Source organism: Hypanus sabinus, chromosome 16 (genome assembly GCF_030144855.1).
Source record: "Hypanus sabinus isolate sHypSab1 chromosome 16, sHypSab1.hap1, whole genome shotgun sequence".
In the NCBI taxonomy this organism is placed as follows: Eukaryota; Metazoa; Chordata; class Chondrichthyes; order Myliobatiformes; family Dasyatidae; genus Hypanus; species Hypanus sabinus.
The window spans coordinates 61,244,198-61,264,714 of record NC_082721.1 but is presented as its reverse complement, the minus strand read 5'-3'; the positions used below and the strand labels follow the sequence as shown (position 1 = coordinate 61,264,714).

The window sequence follows — 20,517 nt, the reverse complement described above, 5'->3', positions numbered from 1 at the left end:
ATGTAGACTCAGGCCCAAAAGTGCTTATGCCCCTCAATAGATGCTGCCTGACCTGCTGAGTTCCTCTGGCATTTTGTGTGTTACTCGATGAACAGCTGATTTCCTGCACACACTTCAGTGAAGTGACAAATGAACAAACACACAGAAATTCATCTTAATAGGTTATTTCTGAACAGTGAAACCATTTACAAACTTTAATAAATATTTAACAAAAAATTGAGGATACACTGTACAAAAAGCAAGAGCAATTAAACTGACCAGCAGCTGTTTTAAGCTTAACCCTACAGCTGTGCAATACATCAAAAAATTTAAAGATGACAATCTGCTTGCCCACAAAAGGAATTCAAGTACTATATTACACTTATTTCATAAATTAAAGGTTTTAACTTTTTTCATATTAATTTGACAAATAAAATACTATTTACAAAGCATTTTCTTCTTCCCTGAGAATGGGCTCAGTCACAGCACACACAGGTTTACAAAAAAAAACACTCGCCTGATCAGAATGGCTTAAGTTATCTTCTTCCTTTTCAAAATTCAAGTTTGGCAGGAGATTGTTGGCAAGAGAGAGAGACAAGAGAGAAAGTGTTGGAAGGAGGTATACATCAGAAGATTTGGTATAGTACGTTACATGTGGTAATTCACTAGGGCCTCCAAGTTTTTTTTGGTCGGTGTCAACTTGTAAATTAAAAAAAATTACCACAAAGGGAAGAGGTTCCCTGTACCAAGTGTACAGCAAAGATTACCAAGGGTGTTTTCTCCACAAATATTTTAACTACCACAGTGTTTCTGACAAGAGTATTCCAGCAGAGCAAGTTAAATTTACAGCATAATTTAGCTTAAAAATATTAAGATTGCTCCAAAAATTTTTCAGAAGAGGGCAGAACACGAGAGAAAAAAAAATAACCTTTAACTAGCGACAACACACACAAAATGCTGGTGGAACACAGCAGGCCAGGCAGCATCTATAGGGAGAAGCGCTGTCGACATTTTGGGCCAAGACCCTTCGTCAAGACTCGGCCCGAAACGTCTACAGCACTTCTCCCTATAGATGCTGCCTGGCCTGCTGTGTTCCACCAGCATTTTGTGTGTGTTGTTGCTTGAATTTTCAGCAGCTGCAGATTTCCTCGTGTTTGCTCTTTAACTAGCGAGTTGGGCAAGAACAAAAATAGTTACGACTTCTCAGCATGACACTATCCTGTTGTGAACAGTATTTGCTGGTTCAGTTATATGTTACTGCCCCGTTTCACTTACTGATCACACTTGTAAGTGGTTAGGCTGGGAAAAGGATTTACTGGCCCTCACGCAGCTTGAACAGGAAGCATTACGATAGGATGTAACTTAAAGGCATTCCAGTTGTTAAAAACAAATTCAAGCAAAATGCAAAGAGGGTTGAATCTTGAGGAACATTTAAAAATACTGATAGTGAGTGAAACTGTGGGAAAAGGTGTTGCTTGGGAATAGAACACTCCCATTTTTTGGCACCAAATGTCAACATCACCTATTGAGATAGATCACAAGGGAGTGAGAGACAAATCCAAAACTCCACTCCTCCCTCTAACTCTGAACTATAATTTCTGGAGAGCTCTCTTTAACTGAACCTGTGTAAGATCAGCCTCATCTCCAGCGCTGGTCTTTGCTGGATGGTTTCAAGATTGGGAGCTATCAAAGCAGCAACAGCATTAACACACAGGCAGCTTACTAGCTATGGCACACCGAGGTTTGTGTTGGAGGGGTGGAGAGTGGGGCTAGGGCAGGAAGTGGGAGTCAAACAGGTCTGACCAAACTGGTGTCATACAGGAAAGCAAAGAATCATTTAACACTCAATGAGTCCATCACATCATACCCTCAAAGGAGGGGCCAATCCTGTTGTAAATCATTTAACCACCCTTAGAGTTCATGACTTTACCCTTGCCCACTAAAATAACAAGGTACAACCATTGCTAAACAGGGACTGCCATAGAACATCTTCACAAAGAAACCTCGGGTCTGTGAAATGATTTGGGACACTTAGTTGGGATAACTCACACCTTGCTAGTTTAGTATTCCTTTTCCAGTCTGATCCCCACCGAAGACAACATCCAGATTCCTAACTCCAGCAACTGTAAGCCCTGTCTGGCAGGGTGCAGAGGCAGTGTTCCAAACTCAGGCCCTGCTGAGACTCAGACCGGGGCACAACCAGTTCCTATTTATGGCTGCACCAATAGTGTGCACATGGAATGACTTTGTTATTTTGGCTCTATTAATAAAAAGGAGTTCACCAGAACAAAGGAAGACTAAGGAAAGGAACAATCCTGAACTTCAGCCAAAACGCTCTCGAACCAGCATCATGAGCTTCTTCTTGCCTTTGTAAGTCTGTTTGAGGTTGTCTATGAACTGCGTAAATTGTATGTGTCCATCCTGAGCCATCAGGAATGTCTCCCGAGCCTTGCTGAGGAACTCTATGAACTCGCCGTAGTGGCGGGGGCTGATGTGAGTCAGACGTGAGTGGGTGGTGCTAATGTAGGCGTCGATGGTCGCGTTGAGCAACTGGCAAAGGGGGGCCTTTTCCGTCGACATGAGCTTGCCGGAATTCCGTCGGCCAGGAACGCCAGGCAGGCCAGGAGCAGACATGGTGCACCTCCGCAGAATGTCTGACAACACGGGGGCACACTGCACGCTCTTAATGACCAACGGTACTATGGCAGCCAGCTCATTCTTGCCCAGTGAGTGGCTCAGGGAACAGGCCCACAGCACGTCAGTGATGGCTGGGTGGGTGTCCTGGTTGTAAGTTACGCTGAGGTGGGACAGGGCCAGGCTGGCCATTTTGTAGGCGCGGATGGGGAAGCCCCTGTGCTCCATGTACCGAGCGATGGTGAACAAGTGCGAGTAGCTCATACCCGTGGAGGCCGAGTCAAGAACAATCTGGTACGCTGTTTCGAAGGCCACATGGTTCTTCTCACACAGAGTAAGGGCAGACAGGGCGCAGTTCTGAGGGTCTTTCATTGTACACTGGAGGGCAACCGTCCGGGCACAACTATCCAGCTCCTCGCGCTGGGTATAGTCCAGGTTCAGGCGCAAGACAGTGGCATGGGAGGTCACCGTGGCAGCTACGATTGTGGTAGCCTCGGTTGGAGTGAAGAGAGAATACCAATTCTGCATTATGTTCATCAAGGCACAAACACCTGTAAAGGCAAGAGTAGGACTCAAACATTGCAGGCAATTTCATTTCTCCAACTTACAGTAATTTCACTCCCTCCTTCACCTCCACTCCTTTTCCATTTCTCATTCTGGCACCCCTCTCATCTCCTCACCTGCCCATCACATCACCTCCCTCTGGTTCCCACTTCCTTCATTTTCTCCCATTGTCCGCTCTCTTATCAGATTCCTCCTTTACCTCTTCTACCCATCACATCCCAGCTTCTCAATTCAACCCACCCCTCCCCCACCTACCTACCTCCTCATCTGGTCTCACCTGCCAGCTTATACTCCTTCCCCTATCCCACCTTATTCCTGATGAAGGGTCTCACCCCAAAACGTCAACTATTTATTCCTCTCCATGGATACTGCCTTTGGCAATTTCATCATTTGTCAGAACTGACACAGGCATCAAAGATTATACAGTTCTTGAGGCCCACTGTCAACTGGCAGTAGAAATTTGCCAACCCTATTACTTCAGAAGACAGCAGCTATTTCACCACCCACCACTTGCTTCCCAACCACCAACAAGATCTCTCACACAACACTGCAAGTGCTGGATGAGGGATTTGTTGGCTACAATACCAGAATGGAACCCCCTGCCTTTCAAGCACATACATTTGATCTTTGATATGCGTTCAAGTAAAAAGGGCAGGAGGGGGGGAAACTTAAATAGGTTCAAAACCTTGACAAACTTCTATGTAGAGAATATTCTGACTGGTGGCATTGCAGCTTGATAAGGAAACACCAAAGCTCAAAAATGGAAAAGCCTACAAAAAGTGCTGGATTCAGCCCAGTCCATCCCAGTCAAAGCCTTCTCCATCATTGAGCACATCTACAATAAGCACTGCCACAAGAAAGCAGCATCCATCAATGACACCCACCATCCAGGCCATACTCTCTCCTCACTACCACCGGCAGGAAGTACAGGAGCCTAAGGTCCCATATCACCAGGTTCAGTAGTAGTTATTACTCTTCAACCATGAGGTTTTTGAACTGGTGTGGACAATTTCACTCACCTCAACTCTGAACTAATTCCACAACCTACCGACTCACTTTCAAGGGCTCTATAACTCATGCTCTCAGTAGTATTTATTTATTTTTTATTTGCAATTTGTTAACTTTTGCACATCAGTTGTTTGCCAGTCTTCGTTTGTGTGTAGTTTTTTTTCATTGATTCTATTCTATTTTTCTACTGTGAATGCCTGCAAATAAACTGAATCTCCAGGTAGAATATGGTAACATACTTCTACTTTGATAACAGAATTTTTTGAACTTTTAAGTTCTGGAATAATCCACAAGCAAATGTCTACCCATTCAGCATTCCCTCCAGTACTGTATCCAGGCTGGCGCAGACTTGGCTCAAACCAGCACTGAATCAAATGGCTGCCTCTAATCCATAGCTAAATGGATTCAGAGGCAACATCCATCTCAGGAGCAAGGACATCCAAAGTTAATTGGGTTAAACATGACTAAGAATTACAATTCGCCACAGCGTCAGTGAGGAACGAGAACATGGGCTCCACAATTCAAATCAGTACTGGCTGTTAATCAGCCAAAACTACCTTAAAAAGAAATTTCTGGCATTTCACTGAGTACTAATGCTGAGTACTAATGCATTGCAGTGTAGAACAACTTCCTTCCCTCCGCTATCAGATTTTTGAGCAGTCAATTCATACTACCTTGTTATTCCTTCTTTGCACTTTACTGTTGCGTCAAAACAAATTTCATGACATACTTTAATAATAAACCGGATTCCATTTCCTGCATATATTAAGATGCATAAATATCTTTGAATTAAAACAAATCCCACAACTTTGCTTCTGTGCAAGACATGCAGGCTAGTGTTTTATGGCATTTCAGGGAAGGATGGAGATGCTTCCATTGTGAACTCTCACCAACTTCTGTAGCACAGCTCACCAGCCAGCGAACCATCTCACGACGCCGCCAATTCATGGTCGATAGTGTCATCCTCATAACCTGCAGGGTGAATGCATTCCAGTGAAAACGTTCTACAGACTAACGTCTACATAGTTACATTGATACAAGTTCCAGTACAGTGGGTTTGGAAACAATTGAGTGGGCTTTCAATTACACAGCTTCTTTTTAAATATCAAATTAAATGTATTCATAATCGAAAATTATAAATTATAATTATAATTATTCTCAAGAATAAACTGTGCAATGCCTTTCATCATTACATTCACAGTCAATGTGATATGTGGCATTTTATTACATTCCTTAAAAGCAATACCACAAGTTCACGCAGCTTAGGTTGCTGGTTAGACTCTGGCAACACCAGAGCAACACCAAGGTTCTGGGAACTCAGCAGGTCAGGTAGCTTCTATGGAGAGGAATGAATAGTCAATGCTTCTGGTTGAGACTCTTCATGAAGGATCAACTTTCTTTGCCGGATACATGAACATGTATTAGGAATATGCGGTAGTGTGTTGGTCAGGTAGACTTGGTTAATGGTTAAAAAATTAACAATTATAAAGTAGCAATTAACAATTAATTGCAATTAATAAATTAACAATTATATTCATCAGGAATTCCACCCAAAATATGAATTGTACATTCCTTTCCTTAGATGCTGCCTGACCTGCTGAGTTCCTCCAGCATTGTATCTCACTCTGGATTTCTAGCACCTGCAGAATGTCATGTTTATCGTAAACACCATTAGTAAATACGCTAAGATCTCACCTGTAGCCCCAGCTCCAGAGATACATTGAGGAGTGTAATATCAGGTGCACAGTTGGGAGGTGTTGCTGTCTTGCAAGCATCCTGTGCCAGCTTGTAAATGAGTGATGGAGAATGGATGTTCTGCTGAATGGATTCCAACACCACTCGCAGCCACTTTGGGTCTCCTGCAATAGGAAATATTAATAGATTGATCAAGCCGTTAAAAAGATAGCTCAGTGCCCAAAACTCGAGCCCAGTTTTCCACCCAGGTCTCTAGGTATGGAATATTTTAAACACATGATGCAATGGAAGTCATTTAGAGAAATACAGTATGAAAAATGGTCCATGCTGACTGATGCTGTCAATCCCATTTTCCTTTGTTTGGCCCATATCCCTCTATTGTTTAGATTAGATAAGCTTTATTTGTCACATATACATCAAAACACAGTGAAATGCATCATTTTTATCAAATTAGTGATGATCATGCTAGGGGCAGTCCACAAGTATCAACATGCTTCTGATGCCAACATTGCACGCCTACGATTTACAAACTCTAACTTGTAAGTCATTGGAATAAAGGAGGAAACTGGAGCACAGAGAAAACACGTGCAGTAATGGGAAGAATGTACAAACTTCTTACAGACAGCAGCAGGAATCAAACCCCGATCTTATAGTTGGTGTTGTATAGCATTGCAATAACCTCTACACTATTGTGCCACCCCTTAACCATGCACCAATCCAAATGTTATTTAAATATAGTCAGTGTGCCTGCCTTTGTCATCTCCTACTGTGATCTCTTTAATTAAACTGAAGACTAGAAGATAAAGATTCAGACATGCAGCAATTACTGTAAAATCTGAAGACCTTAGTTCAGTGGAGGTACCAGTTTTCTGCAAGAATAATTATATTTTTTTATTTAGTTAAATGACTGGCAGGTGTGGTTGTTGCTGTCAAGGAGGAATTTATCACCATTCCTAAAATACCCTCCAAGGTGGCTTGTTGGGTGACTTCATTGGCAGTATAGAGTCAATGGTATTGGTGATCTAATCAGAAACTATCAAAAGAGCCACGTTTTCTTTCCAGAAGGAAGGGAATTTTAAAGCAGTAATTTCAGTTACTTTACTAACATTTTTAAAATAAAACTTCCAAATGTTGCATTAGATATTTGAGTATCTAGATCAGAAGTCCAGTCCTTCTGTTTATTAACCACTTTGCTAGTCGGGCTTTCAATTCACAAGATCCTGCAAAATTAGATGTTGAATGTATGAATTTGCCATCAAATGGTGACAACACTGCATAAATATTTGATTGAAATTAATAGGCTGGAAAGGATTCCCACTGGAATGACAGATCTGGTGAGCAGAATATTCTCCATATACTGCAGGATATTAGAAGCATAGCACATAGACTCAGTGACTACTTTAATGGGTATACCTGCTGATTAATGCAAATATCTATTTACCCAATTATGTGGCAGCAACTCAATACATAAAAAACATACAGAAATGGTCAAGGGTTCAGTTAACACACACAAAATGCTGGAACACAAGTAGGCCAGGCAGCATCTATAAGGAGAAGCACTGTCAACGTTTCAGGCCGAGACCCTTCGTCAAGGGTTCAGTTGTTGTTCAGGCTAAGCAACAGAAGGAAAAAGAAATGTGATCCAAGTGATTTTAACCATGGAATGATTGTTGGTGCCAAGCAGACTGGATTGAGCATCTCACGAACAAGTCTCTGGAGTTTATAGAGCATGGTGTGGAAAACATCCAGCAGTCTGTGGGCTCTAAAAGTGAGAAGGTCAGAGAATGGCCAGACTGACAAAAAAAAAGGCAACAGTAACTAAAGTAACCATGAGTTACAACATTGGTGTGCAGAAGAGCATTATTAAATGTGCACAAACTTTGAAGTGGATGGGCTACAGCAGCAGACCACGAAGATGCACTCAGCAGCTACTTTATTCATGGCTACTGAGTGTAGAACACAACATGCAAACACCGTCTGGGAGGCACACCCTTTTCATCTATAAAGACGCTACCCCTTCTGACAAAGGTGCTATATCGCATCCTCTATCTGAAGGAGCTCTGGCAGAAAGGCTAGCCTAGCATTTGGGTAAATGCAAAATTGTGCAAAGTGAAATACACACAGACCCCAGTTTCTACAAATACAGTATGTAACCAACGACCACCTCAATGCACCTTGGAATCAAAACCAAATGTTCAACCCTTAAATCATGCTACAGTATTTGTTGGCTTAAATGTACTTAAAGGAAATCTCCTTTTCTGCTTTACATGTTGGCCTCTGAGGGGAAAAAAGGAATATGAAAGTAGCAAAAAAAAATGAAGTGGAAGTGGAACATCACAGCTGACGTTTTCACAGGCTTGTCTCTGTAGGAAACCCGTGAATTTCAGTAATTGTTATGAAAGCAAGTTCTGTAAAACAGGAGTTCTGAGCTAAATGCATTTTTAGTGGGAAACACTAGAAATGAATGCTATTGTTATTTAGAGATACAGAATGTTAATGGGCCTTTCTGGACCAACAGTCACCTAATCATACGAATGTTCCCTGGTGACTTACTAACCTGTACATCTTTGAAATGTGTACAATCTTGTGAAATAAATGCTTATAAATATTTCCATATTTAGGAACAGCTTCTTTCCCTCCATCAGATTTCTGAATAGACACTGAACAACCCATAAACACTACCTCGCTATTTATAGCATATTTTATATATTGCACTGTAATTCTGCCACAAAACAAATTTCATGACGTCAGTAATATTAAATCTGATTCTGATATCTACCAAGGATATAGCTAGTTATCGATGGCAATCAGTTATGTTAAAATTAACAAGCTTGGTTTTTATGCTTTTTGAAGTTAGTAGAACCATGAGTGAAAAACTACCGGCTGAACTGAAACAGTGCAATAATTAGTGTAACTTTAAGCTTCTGCTTTTAAAATGCAGAATCAGCAAATATTGGTTAAATTTCTTGTGTGGAATAAGGAACATCATCAAGGCACTCCAGATTTATAAAAATGATGACTTGTCAGAAACACTAAAAATTAGTTGAAATCCTAGGTTCAGTTGATGGCACTATTACCTAAGCAGTCTATGAATAAAGAAAGCAATGAGAACCATCTAAAAGTTTACAGTCACAACAGAAGGCAAGAGCTAGCACGAACTGTAACAATGCCGGCAGCAAGCATGACTGTGTGTGCGTGTGTCTGTGTGTGTCCGTATCCTTAACTCCTAATGGAGTCAAGCTTTTTGCACCGATCTTTTTGGTGATTGCTTTGGTTTTTTTTTTAAAAACGAGGTCAAGTTGCTAGCTCAACACTCAACCCAGGCACGGATGGACAGTGTGCAAGGGAGCCGGCCGGATTCGAACTCGGGATCTCTCGCCCCGAAGTCCAGCGCTGACGTCATTATGCCACCAGCCGTATAACTTTTCTTTAACATCAAAGCAAACTTCACCATAAAAATTTAGAAAACTAACCATACAATACCTTTCCATTCTTACATTCACAGACAATGCTTTCAGTAGAGTTCTATTACATGCCTTTGAACCAAAAGGCTTGTGGCCACTCACATGGCCCTCTGGGGTGGTACAATAACTGACAGGCTTCCTCACCCAACCTGGTTTCTCCCTCCCTAGTAGCACAAGAACCCAGAACTGTGGTCCTTCTCCACCGAACAAGACCCAAACTGAATAGGGAAGTTCTGCGCAAGTTACAGGAGACACTAAACAGCCAACAGCTCGATCTCTCCTGTAACATGGTGACACCACACTACAGGTAGATGCACTTCTACTGGAGATGAAGCAGACAGACTTGAAGGATAAGTTTATTTTCCTTCAGATTTGGAATACTTTAAAATTTTGATGCAAATAATGTTAAATATACAAACTTATTTCCCTACGTACCCTGGTTTTCAACCCATCTACTAAGAGTTAAGTGGTAGGATGACTGAAGATGAGGGACAACGTTTTCACTATTAGATGGTACGGCTCCAACTCTAGAGAAAGTGTGAGAGATGGAAACTTTGACTTTTAAACTGCCAACAACTGCAACTAGCAAAGAACAAAACTAGTGACGAAACATGGGATTAAGCTGAAGAGCTCTTTCTCAACTGACATTGGCCCAATAGTTTCCTTCTGCAAATTTCCTATGATTGTAGGATTTTCATATTGCTAAAACTAGTGGTCAAGATCCATGAAGGCATTGTAGACCATAGGAACTCACTGATAAGAAGTTTATTCCTGCATTGAGCCAGGTTGGCTTAGAATGTTGTTACCAATGTATGTATAAAATGGTACTGTAGCGTATCAGTTAATGTAACACTTCACAGTCCCAGTGTCAGGGTTTGACTCCCACCGCTGCTTGTAAGGAGTTTGTACATTCTTCCTGTGACCGCGTGGGTTTCCTCCCACCCACCCAAAAATGTATGGGCTAGGTTTAATAAATTTTGGGCATGCTATGTTGGAACCTCAGACTGTGTTGGTCATCGACACAGAACAATATTTTGTATGTTTCATTGTAAGTGACAAAGCTAAATTTTATGCAATACGCAGAATACTGAAGGAACAATGTAGTGTATATGGATTAGAGCAAGGCATTTGATAAGGTACCCCATGCAAGGCTTATTGAGATAGTAAGGAGGCATGGGATCCAAGGGAACTTTGCTTTGTGGATCCAGAACTGGCTGGCCCACAGAAGGCAGAGAGTGATTGTAGACAGGCCATATTCTGCATGGAGGTCAGTCACCAGTGGAGTGCCTCAGGGATCTGTTCTGGGACCCCTTCTCTTTGTGATTTTTATAAATGACGTGAATGAGGAAGTGGAGGGATGGGTTAGTAACTTTGCTGATGACACAAAGGTTGGAGGTGTTGTGGATAGTGTGGAGGGCTGTCAGACGTTACAGCAGGACATCGATAGGATGCAAAACTGGGCTGAGAAGTGGCAGATGGAGTTCGACCCAGATAAATATGAAGTGGTTCATTTTGGTAGGTCAAATATGATGGCAGGATACAGTACTAACGGTAAGACACTTGGCAGTGTGGAGGATCAGAGGAATCTTGGGGTCCGAGTCCATGGGATGCTCAAAGCAGCTGCGCAGGTTGACTCTGCGGTTAAGAAGGCATACGGTGTATTGGCCTTCATCAATCGTGGAATTGAATTTAGGAGCCGAGAGGTAATGTTGCAGCTATACAGGACCCCGGACAGACCCCACTTGGAGTACCGTGCTCAGCTCTGGCCACTTCACTACAGGAAGGATGTGTAAGCCATAGAAAGGGTGCAGAGGAGATCTACAAGGATGTTGCCTGGATTGGGGAGCATATCTTATGAGGATAGGTTGAGTAACTTGGCCTTTTCTCCTTTGAGTGGCAGAGGATGAGAAGTGACTTGATAGAGGTGTATAAGATGATAAGATGCATTGATCGTGTAGATAGTCAGAGGCTTTTTCCCAGGGTTGAAATGGTTGCCACAAGAGGGCACAGGTTTAAGGTGCTTGGGAACAGGTACAGGAGGAGATGTCAGGGGTAAGCTGTTGTTGTGTTACTTTTACTTATTTATTAACATAGAGTGGTGAGTGCGTGGAATGGACTGCCGGCAACGGTGGTAGAGGCGGACACGATAGGGTCTTTTAAGAGACTTTTGAATAGGTACATGGAGCTTAGAATAATAGAGTGCTATGGGTAACCCGAGTAATTTCTAAGGCAGGGACATGTTCGGCAGAATATTGTGGGCCGAAGGGCCTGTATTGTGCTGTAGGTTTTCTATGTTTCTAACTCGACAGGTCACGCAGCTTCTATGGAAGTGAATAAACTGTTTGGTTCTGAAATGTCGACTTTTCATCAGAACTGGAAAGGAAGGGGGAAAAGAACCAGTCATCAACTGTTTATTCACTTTCATAGATGCTGTCTGACCTGCTGAGTTTCTCCCACATTTTGCATGTGATGCTGTGGATGTTCAGCATCTGCACAATCTCATGTTTTAACCAAATTTTATATAAATTTTCATGTTAAGATTTAAATAAACACCATCTTCCAAAGCAAAGCCATGCTTAAAACAGTCAGTATTTGATTACAAGCCAGCATCTCAAAAAGGCCCATACATCAGAATGGTTCAACACAAGGCCTTCCTATTCAAAATTGCAAATTAGTTTACTTTCTATTTTATTTCCCTCCCCGCCCACCCCCCCCCCCCAAGTTTGGTGCTTTAAATTTGAGGTGATTGGAGAAAAGACTGGAGAATTCTATATTTTTTTTTAAAAACAGACTGGTAGGTGTATGGAACACCCTGTCAGGAGTGGTGGTAGAGGCAGATACATCCGGGACATTTGAGAAACTATTAGATAAAAACACAAAGATGATTAAAAAAAAGTGGAGGGCTGTGGTGGGTGCTTCTTCCTATAGATGCTGCCTGGTCTGCTGTGTTCCACCAGCATTTCATGTGTGTTGCTTTATATTGATTTTAGAGTAGGTTAAAAGGTTGGCGCAGCATGATAATCCCAATTTCTTCCTTTCTCCTTCTGGAGAAATACAGAGCAACAGCTTCATCCAGAGAATTTTTCTCAAGGAGCATAGGACCAATATGAGGAAGCATATTGGGGGAAAAGTGATTGGGGGAAAATATATGGGGGATTTCAGGGGCAGATGTAGTTATTTATTTTAAAAGGTACAGAAAGGTTGGTGTGTGGAACACCCAGCCAGGGGTCGTGTTGGAGGCAGATATATGAAGGACATTCAGGAAACTTAAGACAGATAGATGATAGAAAAATGAAAGACTATGTATGTGGGAAGGGTTAGATTGATCTTTGAAGTAGGTGGAAAGGACTAAAGGACTAAAGGGCCTATACAGTTCTTTTACAAGCACTCCCCATTCATTCCCAAATAAGTTGCTGTTATGAGAACAGGTTATACAGGCATTTTTCTTCCAGCAATTACAATCACAGTAGCAAATCAAGCAGCTTAAAACAAAAGCCAATCTGTACCTTTTGCAGCTGTTAGCATAGTGGATGCCAGCTCACACTGCTGTGTTTCAAGGTGCCCGAGGATGAACCAACGTGGGTAACGACTAGGATCTACCAATGCGACCAGATGTGGGTGAGAACCATCGCCAGCTGGTGCCATTGATTCCAGCACTGGCAATCTGCAGGAAGGATAAGAAAGTTAGGAAAAGGCCAATTTCATTATAAACACAACATCTGACATTCAACAATTGGTTTGTAAGTGAACTTCAATGACAATCAACTTTGGAGCAAAACTGGGGAATGCATATATTCTTGTATGCATAATAGTTAAATATTTAAACCACTCAGCAATTCACTCCAATAAAATTAGTTTTTCTGTATCTGGTTATATACACATATTTGCATTATTAACAAGTACAGAGCAGTGGAGTTATTATCAATGGAATTAATGATGAAATGAAACCCAATCTCATTCTCCCAATCTGTCCACATATTTCTGAAGATTCCCTTCTTCCTCAACACTACCTACCCCTCCACCCATTTTAGAGATAACAGAGGTACTGTTATTCTCTTGCATTTACCACCCGACTTTCAAGAATGATAGGTTAATACCCTCTTTGTTAAGACTAATAAAGGGATAGAGGGATTATAATAATAGAGGGATTTTGAAGTACTGAAAATTATTTGGGATAGCACATTTAAAACCCCAGGGAACAGTCTTAAAGCTCAGTTCTTATCTTTTTCCCCTTCAGGAAAGGGAAAACAAGAGTGGGCTCTTCTTGGAGAGGAGCCTACAGTGTGATCTAATCAAATTTTTTGAAATACCAGAAGTTTTACATTATTTGAGCGAGGAGAAAACTAGAAAAAAAAACTTGTGTCAAATTTAAAGCAAAATGGCAAAGGAATTTATAGAAGATGAAACAGCACAGGAAAAGGCCCATCAGCCCATGATTGCACTGAACACATTGCAAGATTAAATTAAGTATCTTCTACCTGCACAAATTCAAAAGTCTACTGTCATATGTGCAAGTGCACACTCAGAGGCAACTTATTAAGTACAGGAGGTACCCAAAAAAGTGAGCACTGAGTGTATGAAGAGGTGTAATGAAAAACTTACTGTGGCAACATGACAGACACATCAATATACCTCCATTCATAAGCGCCACTATTCTATCGGATTCCACCACTGCCCAGATGCTCATTGTGCTACCACATAGTAACGCTTGTTCTGCATATCTTTAAATTTTACAGCCCACTTTTTCAAAATACATGTTCTTAAACATTTGAAACAAACATCACATTCAGGTGCACTTGCATGAAGGAATAAAATTTGGCTTTTTAAGGGTTAAAAGCCTGCAAAGAAGGAGGGCTAAATGGGATTGCTCATGTTGTATAATTTTTGCAATACTATAAAGTCAGGACTGTGTAAGACAAGTGTAAGGCCTTCATAAGAACATTCAACCAACCAGAATACTGATCAATAGAAGGAAAACATTTTTGAGACAGCTCTCTGGAAGAAAAGTGGTTTACAGAGGGAAGCCTCCTGGATTATTTAACTGGGTCTGTGGTTACAGAACTTCTCTTGCTCAGGCAGCCAAGCAAGGGAACTGACGTAAAGATAAGCAGCATTGTGAGAGAAGTTACCCCTCATCTCATCAGCCCACAGCCTATTGATACGAGAGCTTGGGCTTACCACAATGGATGTCAAAGTGGGTCATGAAGGGTCTCTTTAATCGCGTCACACTTCGGTGTATACAGTGTAACAAACCGCAGGTAACAAGTGGGAAGTGGAGAGTGGAGCACTGCAGCAATGAGTCACTGTTAAAGCGTTTCACTTAAAAATAGTGCAGAATAGCACTGAGATAGCTAATGCATGGAAACCCCTTTTCTTTATAGAACATTATAGCACAGTCCCTTCAGCTCTCACTGCTGTGCTAACCTTTCACCCTATTCCAAGCACAATCTAAATCTTCCTTTCTACTTAGCCCTCCATTTTTCTACCCTGTGCCTATCTAAGAGTTTCATAAATGTACCCAAAGTATCTGCCAACCACCACCCCTAGTAGGGCTGTCCATGTACTCACCACTGTGTAATAAAACCCTACCTCTAGCATCCTCTGATATTTTGAGGCTTTATAAAGTCAGACCACACTTGGAATAGTGACAGCAGTTTTGGGCCCCTTATCTAAACGATGTGGTGACTTAGGAGAGGGTCCAAAGGAGTTTTGAGGATGAGAAAATGAAAGAGATAACCTACAAAGAGCATTTGAAAGCTCTGGGTCTGTACTTGCTAGGATTTAAATGAATGGAGGATCTCACTGAACCTGATTGAATATTGAAAGATGTGGACAGAGTGTACATGGAGAGGATGTTTCCTCTAGTGGAGCAGTCTAGGACCAGAGGGCACAGCCTCAGCATGCAAGGACATCCCTTTTAAAATAGATGGACGAACTTCTTTAGCCAGAGGGTTATGAATCTGTGGAATTCATTGCCACAGAGTACTGTGGAGGCAAAGTCATGGGTATACTTAAAGCAGAGGTTGACAGGTTTTTGATTAGCAAGGCCAAAGTTTAAGGGAGAAGGCAGAAGAATGGAGATGAAAGTGATAATAAATCAGCCATGATGGACTGGCGGAGCAGACTCAATGGGCTGAATGGATTAATGCTGCTCCCATGTCTTCTGATCATTCCTCCAATCACCTAAAGCTATGTCCTCTCCATATAAGTGTAGTGGATCTCACAAAGCGGGCTAGGTGAGCCAGCCGCACAATCAAAATCAGGTTCAATATCACTGGCATGTTGTGAAGTTTGTTAACTTTGTGGCTGTAAAACAATGCAGCACAAACTAAAACTGGTTCCAATTCTGTAAATTAAATATAGTAACTGCCCTTGTGTAAACAAAGCCCACATTTCTGTACTAGTGCTATATCACAAGATTTGTTGCAGAGTTTCGTATTCTCTTTCAATTTGATCTCCTGAAATGAAATACAAATTGGGGGGGGGGGGGGGGGAGAAATGGGATGAGATACAACTATTAAATGTTTAATGAGTCGTAATGTTCAAGTGTTTCACCCACCTCATTGCTCTTAAAGCCACCTTGTATGCCAAATCAGGGTCATGAAGCAGGAGTGCTTTGAACAGGTATCTTGCAAAGGTGTGCATGGGTACACTCTCTCTGTGGACAACTTCTCCCAGGCCACTAAATGGACCTCCTTGGAAAAAAAAAGGACAAATTTTAGTGCCATTATCTCTGAAAGATGTTGACAATTGTCCAATATAACAAGAACCACAACTCCTATGTACATTTCTAATAGTTTGCTACATGAATCTGGATGATTTAATTCCTGGGTCTCACATTTGAACTATGGCATTAATAGAACACATTTGATTTCAGCAATCTTGGTCTGGAGTTAGGAGGGAAACATTTCCATTCCAACTCCTATCTAGTGATCCTGCACAGAAAATACATATCAATAACAAAAGGGGGCTCGTCCGATAACTTATCTAAAATACATAATCATAGAACACTACAGCATAGAAACAGGCCCTTCTGCCCATTGTCCATACCAAACTTATTGCCTCTAGTCCCATTGACCCACACCTCCACTAGTCATCCGTACCCCTCCCATCCCTGTATTTATCCAAATTTCTCTTAAATGTTGCAATTTAGTGGTCGCCAACCCGCCGATTGCAATTGAACTAGTCGATCTTCGAGACTTTCCCAGTAGATTCCAAAGGAAAAAAAAGAATACACAAATACTGTTGAGAGATTGTTTCCGGGTTGCAGGGTTTTAGTTCCGTTCTTTCTGCCCAGTGCACATGCCTGTAGCTCTCCACCACATGCTGGTCCCCAACCACTGGGCTGCAAGGAAACAATATGAGTCAGCTGCACCTTTCCTCATTCTCTGTCAGGCTCACTGTTGAACTTGAACCCACACGAGGTCATTACCCAACCGTGTCAGGGATCACTGGTTGGCCTCGGGTAACCGGCCACCTCACGCGGCTGGCAAGAAGTGCCATTGCTAACGGCTTGGAGCGCGGACAGATGGGCGCCGCCTCTAAACTTGTTTAGCACACGGGGGGAACCCGGTGCTAAAATATTCACAGGCGACCTAATTCGGACTCAGGGTTTCGTAAGTAGCAGAGCAGCTACTGCGCTGCGATTGACTGAAACAAACTTTTGTCGGCTGATAGATCCTACAAGGGGGGGAGCAGGCGCACATCCTGTCGCACTCCTTACTCGGTCGGTCGCTCTCTCCGGACTGTGATCGCCGCAGCCCCGGTACGGGAACAGACGTAACTGGCCAAGGTGCCTGGCGCTGCCGGGCGGGCAGGAGGCTGGAGCTCGGGCATGGAGACTGTCTAATGAGGCAATGAAGCCCTCAAACCTGCTTCGGTACCTTGAGTCCAAGCACCCCGTACTTAAAGTCAAACCCGCTGAGTTTTTTTTTCCAGCAGAAAAAACGTGAGCAAGCGGGACAGCAGGTAAGTGCTGAGAGCCATGTAAAGTAATTTGCGGAATAGAATGGAAATAAGGAACCTGCTTTGAGTATTGCTGTATTCCCGTCATGTTTAACACACCCCCCCCCCCCACCCCCGTCAGCCGGTCCGCAAGAATATTGTCAATATTAAACTGGTCCGCGGTGCAAAGAAAGGTGGTATCCCTGGTGTTTATACATTATTTCTACTTCCGGGTTGCGGGGTTTTACTTCCAGTCTTTTCTGCCCCGGTATGCATGCATGTAACTAATTGATTTGGAGTCAATCTTGCCTTTCATTAAGGCTAAAGTAGGGGATCTTGGGCTTCAAAAGGTTGGTGACCACTATTGCAATTGAACCCACACCCACCACTTCCACAAGCAATATATTGAAGAATAATAGCCCAGGAGTCTATAGGCTTACCTAATACAGATATATTTAAAACAAATTCTTGGACGACTGTATTACCCATAGCTCTAATCTGTTAATTAAATTTGCTGACAACATTATATTGATTGGCCTCATCTCAAACAATAACGAGGTGGCCTACAGGAAAGAAATCATCTCTCTGACACAGCAATGTCAAGAGTAAACCTCTCCCTTAATGTCCCAAAAACAAAGGAGCTGGTTGTGGATTACAGGAGGAATGGAGGCGGGCTAACCCCTATTGACATCAATGGATCTGGGGTTGAGAGGGTAAACAGCTTCAAGTTCCTTGGCATCCACATCACTGAGGACCTCATGTGGTCTGTACACACTAGTTGTGTGGTGAAAAAGGCACAACAGCACCTCTTTCACCCTAAATGGTTGAGGCACCCTAGACGGTTGAGGAAGTTTGATATACACCCACAAATTCCAAGAATTCGCTACAGGGGCACAACTGAGAGCATCCTGACTGGCTGCATTACAGCCTGGTATGGGAACTGTACCTCCTTTAATCGCAGGACTCTTGCGGAGAGTGGTGCAGACAGCCCAGCGCATCTGTAGTTGCGAACTTCCCATGATTCAGGACATTTACAAGGACAGGTGTGTAAAAGGGGCCCTTAGGATCATTCACCCAAACCACAATCTGTTCCAGCTGCCACCATCTGGGCAACAGTACCACAGCAACGGTACCAACAGACTCTGGGATAGCTTCTTACACCAGGCCATCAGACTGATGAACTCATGCTGATTTAAGTGTACTCTAAATAACATTGACTGTTCTATTTATTATAAATTACTATGATTGCACATTTAGATGGAGACGTAACGTAAAGATTTTTACTCCTCATGTATGTGAAGGATGTAAGAAATAAAGTCAATTCAATTCGTAGCAAGGGAATGAAAGATTATTGGCGAAAAAAGGCAGGTTGGTACACATGGGTCTACAGCCAGAAAAGCAATGATCTTAAAGAATGCCAGAGCAGGCTCGATGGGCCAGATGGCCTACACCTATTACATACGTAAAAGTATTCGGCCCCCAACCCTTTGTTCACATAAATAAACGTTACAACCAGGGATTTTGATCAGTTTAACGGAGAATTTTTCTTTGTGAATCACATGCTCCATTTTCCACAGTAAAGAACAAAAAACAAGGAAAATTGTAAAGCATTTAAAAACTAAAAACTCAAATGTTAGCAGTTCAAAAGTACTTTACTCAGTGCTTGTTTAAAACACCTCTTGCAGCCATTACAGCCAGTAGACTTGCTGAACAAGTCTACTAGCTTTGCACAATATTATGGAGCAAGATTTGTCCATTCTCCCTTGCAAAATTGCTCAAGGTGTGCCTGGTTAGTCAGGGAATGGCAGTGGATAGCAATCTTGAGGTTTTACTAGAGATGTTCGATTGGGCCAAGGTCAGGATTTTGACTGGGCCACTCAAAGACATCAATTTTCTTCATTTGAAGCCACTCCATGGTTGCTTTGGCAGTGTGCTTTGAGCTGTTGTCCTGCTGAAAAAAATAATTTCCTCCCCAGTTTAAGCTTTTTGGCAGAGGCTAGCAGGTTTTTAATCCAGGATCTCTCTGTATTTAGTAGCATTCATCTTCCCATCAATCCTAACCATGTTCCCAGTCTCTGCTGCTGAAAAGCATCCCCACATAGCATGATGCTACTTCCACCATACTTTACAGTAGGGATGGGTGTTACCTAGCTGATGCACACATACCACTTAGTGTTGAGGCCAAAAAATTCCATTTAGTCTCATCTGGTCACAAGACCTTCCACATCTTAACAGTAACTTTACAGTGACGGTTTACAAAGCCTTTCGCAAGTATGTTGGTTTTTTTTTTAAAAAGAGCTTTTTCCTTGCCACTCTTCCAAATATGCCCTTTTTATTCAAGGCCTTGGAAATTATGGAGCCATGAACTTCATCTCCAGTTGCAGCCACTGACTTCTGCAGCTCCCTCAGGGTGACTGTTGGCATCACCATAGCCTCTCTTATAAGTGCCATTCTTCTCCGGCAACTAAGTTTAGAGAGGCAGACTGACCTAGGTGGTGTGGCTGTGGATTCATATTTTTCTCCACTTATTCACAATGGACTGCACTGAGCTCTGGTACATTCAGTACTTTCAAGCTGGTCTTTACCATTCCCCAGATTTGTGCAGCACTAGTATCATTTCCCTGATTTGCCTTGAAAGCTCTATTGTCTTCATTTTGATTTGGTCTGTTGATAATCTACAACACTATTGGACCTTACAGTGAGGGGTATTTATTCAGGTGATCCTCCAATTTTCTACATCAAATTGGGTGAGATGGTAAGGTAATATACAGTATTGCATCTGAGGAAAGTTAATCTAGTTACAAAGGGCATGAACACTTCCCGGCTCAATTTTGATTTTTAATTTTTTGTAACTTGACAGATTTCAGAATTTTTATTTTGATTTGAAATGATGCACACTGCTTTGTAGATTACTTCAAAAACATCCTACTTCGATACATTTTCAACTTAGAAACTGAGACAGTAAAATGTGAAAACAGTTGTGGGGGCTGAATACTTTAAGACACTGTACGCTCCTGATGCTGACAATATGGATTTCAGATTTGTTTTATTTGCCGAGACATTTTTTGTGTAGCTCTAGAACCAAATCAAGTAGCCAGAAAGGTCACAGACAATTATCCTCCAGTACTGAGGGTGTTTTCTCCTTATTCAACTGCACATCGCTAGTAGAGAGCGCTTTACAAAACTGCACACAGGGTAGAGGTCAGATGAAGATTTGATCTAACATCTA

At 42.1% G+C, this 20,517-nt stretch overlaps 1 protein-coding gene across 3 annotated transcripts in view; it reads right to left on the bottom strand.

The window, feature by feature from the left end:
- Positions 1-180: 180 nt before the first annotated feature.
- Positions 181-20,517, bottom strand: part of LOC132406356 (zinc finger SWIM domain-containing protein 5-like) — a 103,138-nt gene continuing 82,801 nt past the window's right edge. For all 3 annotated transcript variants that reach the window (XM_059991907.1, XM_059991908.1, XM_059991909.1), the window contains 5 exons: positions 15,904-16,039; positions 12,851-13,008; positions 5,881-6,044; positions 5,076-5,157; positions 181-3,164 (listed from right to left, as the gene is read on the bottom strand). In XM_059991907.1, coding sequence (XP_059847890.1) covers positions 2,302-3,164; positions 5,076-5,157; positions 5,881-6,044; positions 12,851-13,008; positions 15,904-16,039 — 1,403 coding nt within the window. In that variant the 3' untranslated portion in view covers positions 181-2,301. The remainder of the gene's footprint in view (positions 3,165-5,075; positions 5,158-5,880; positions 6,045-12,850; positions 13,009-15,903; positions 16,040-20,517) is intronic.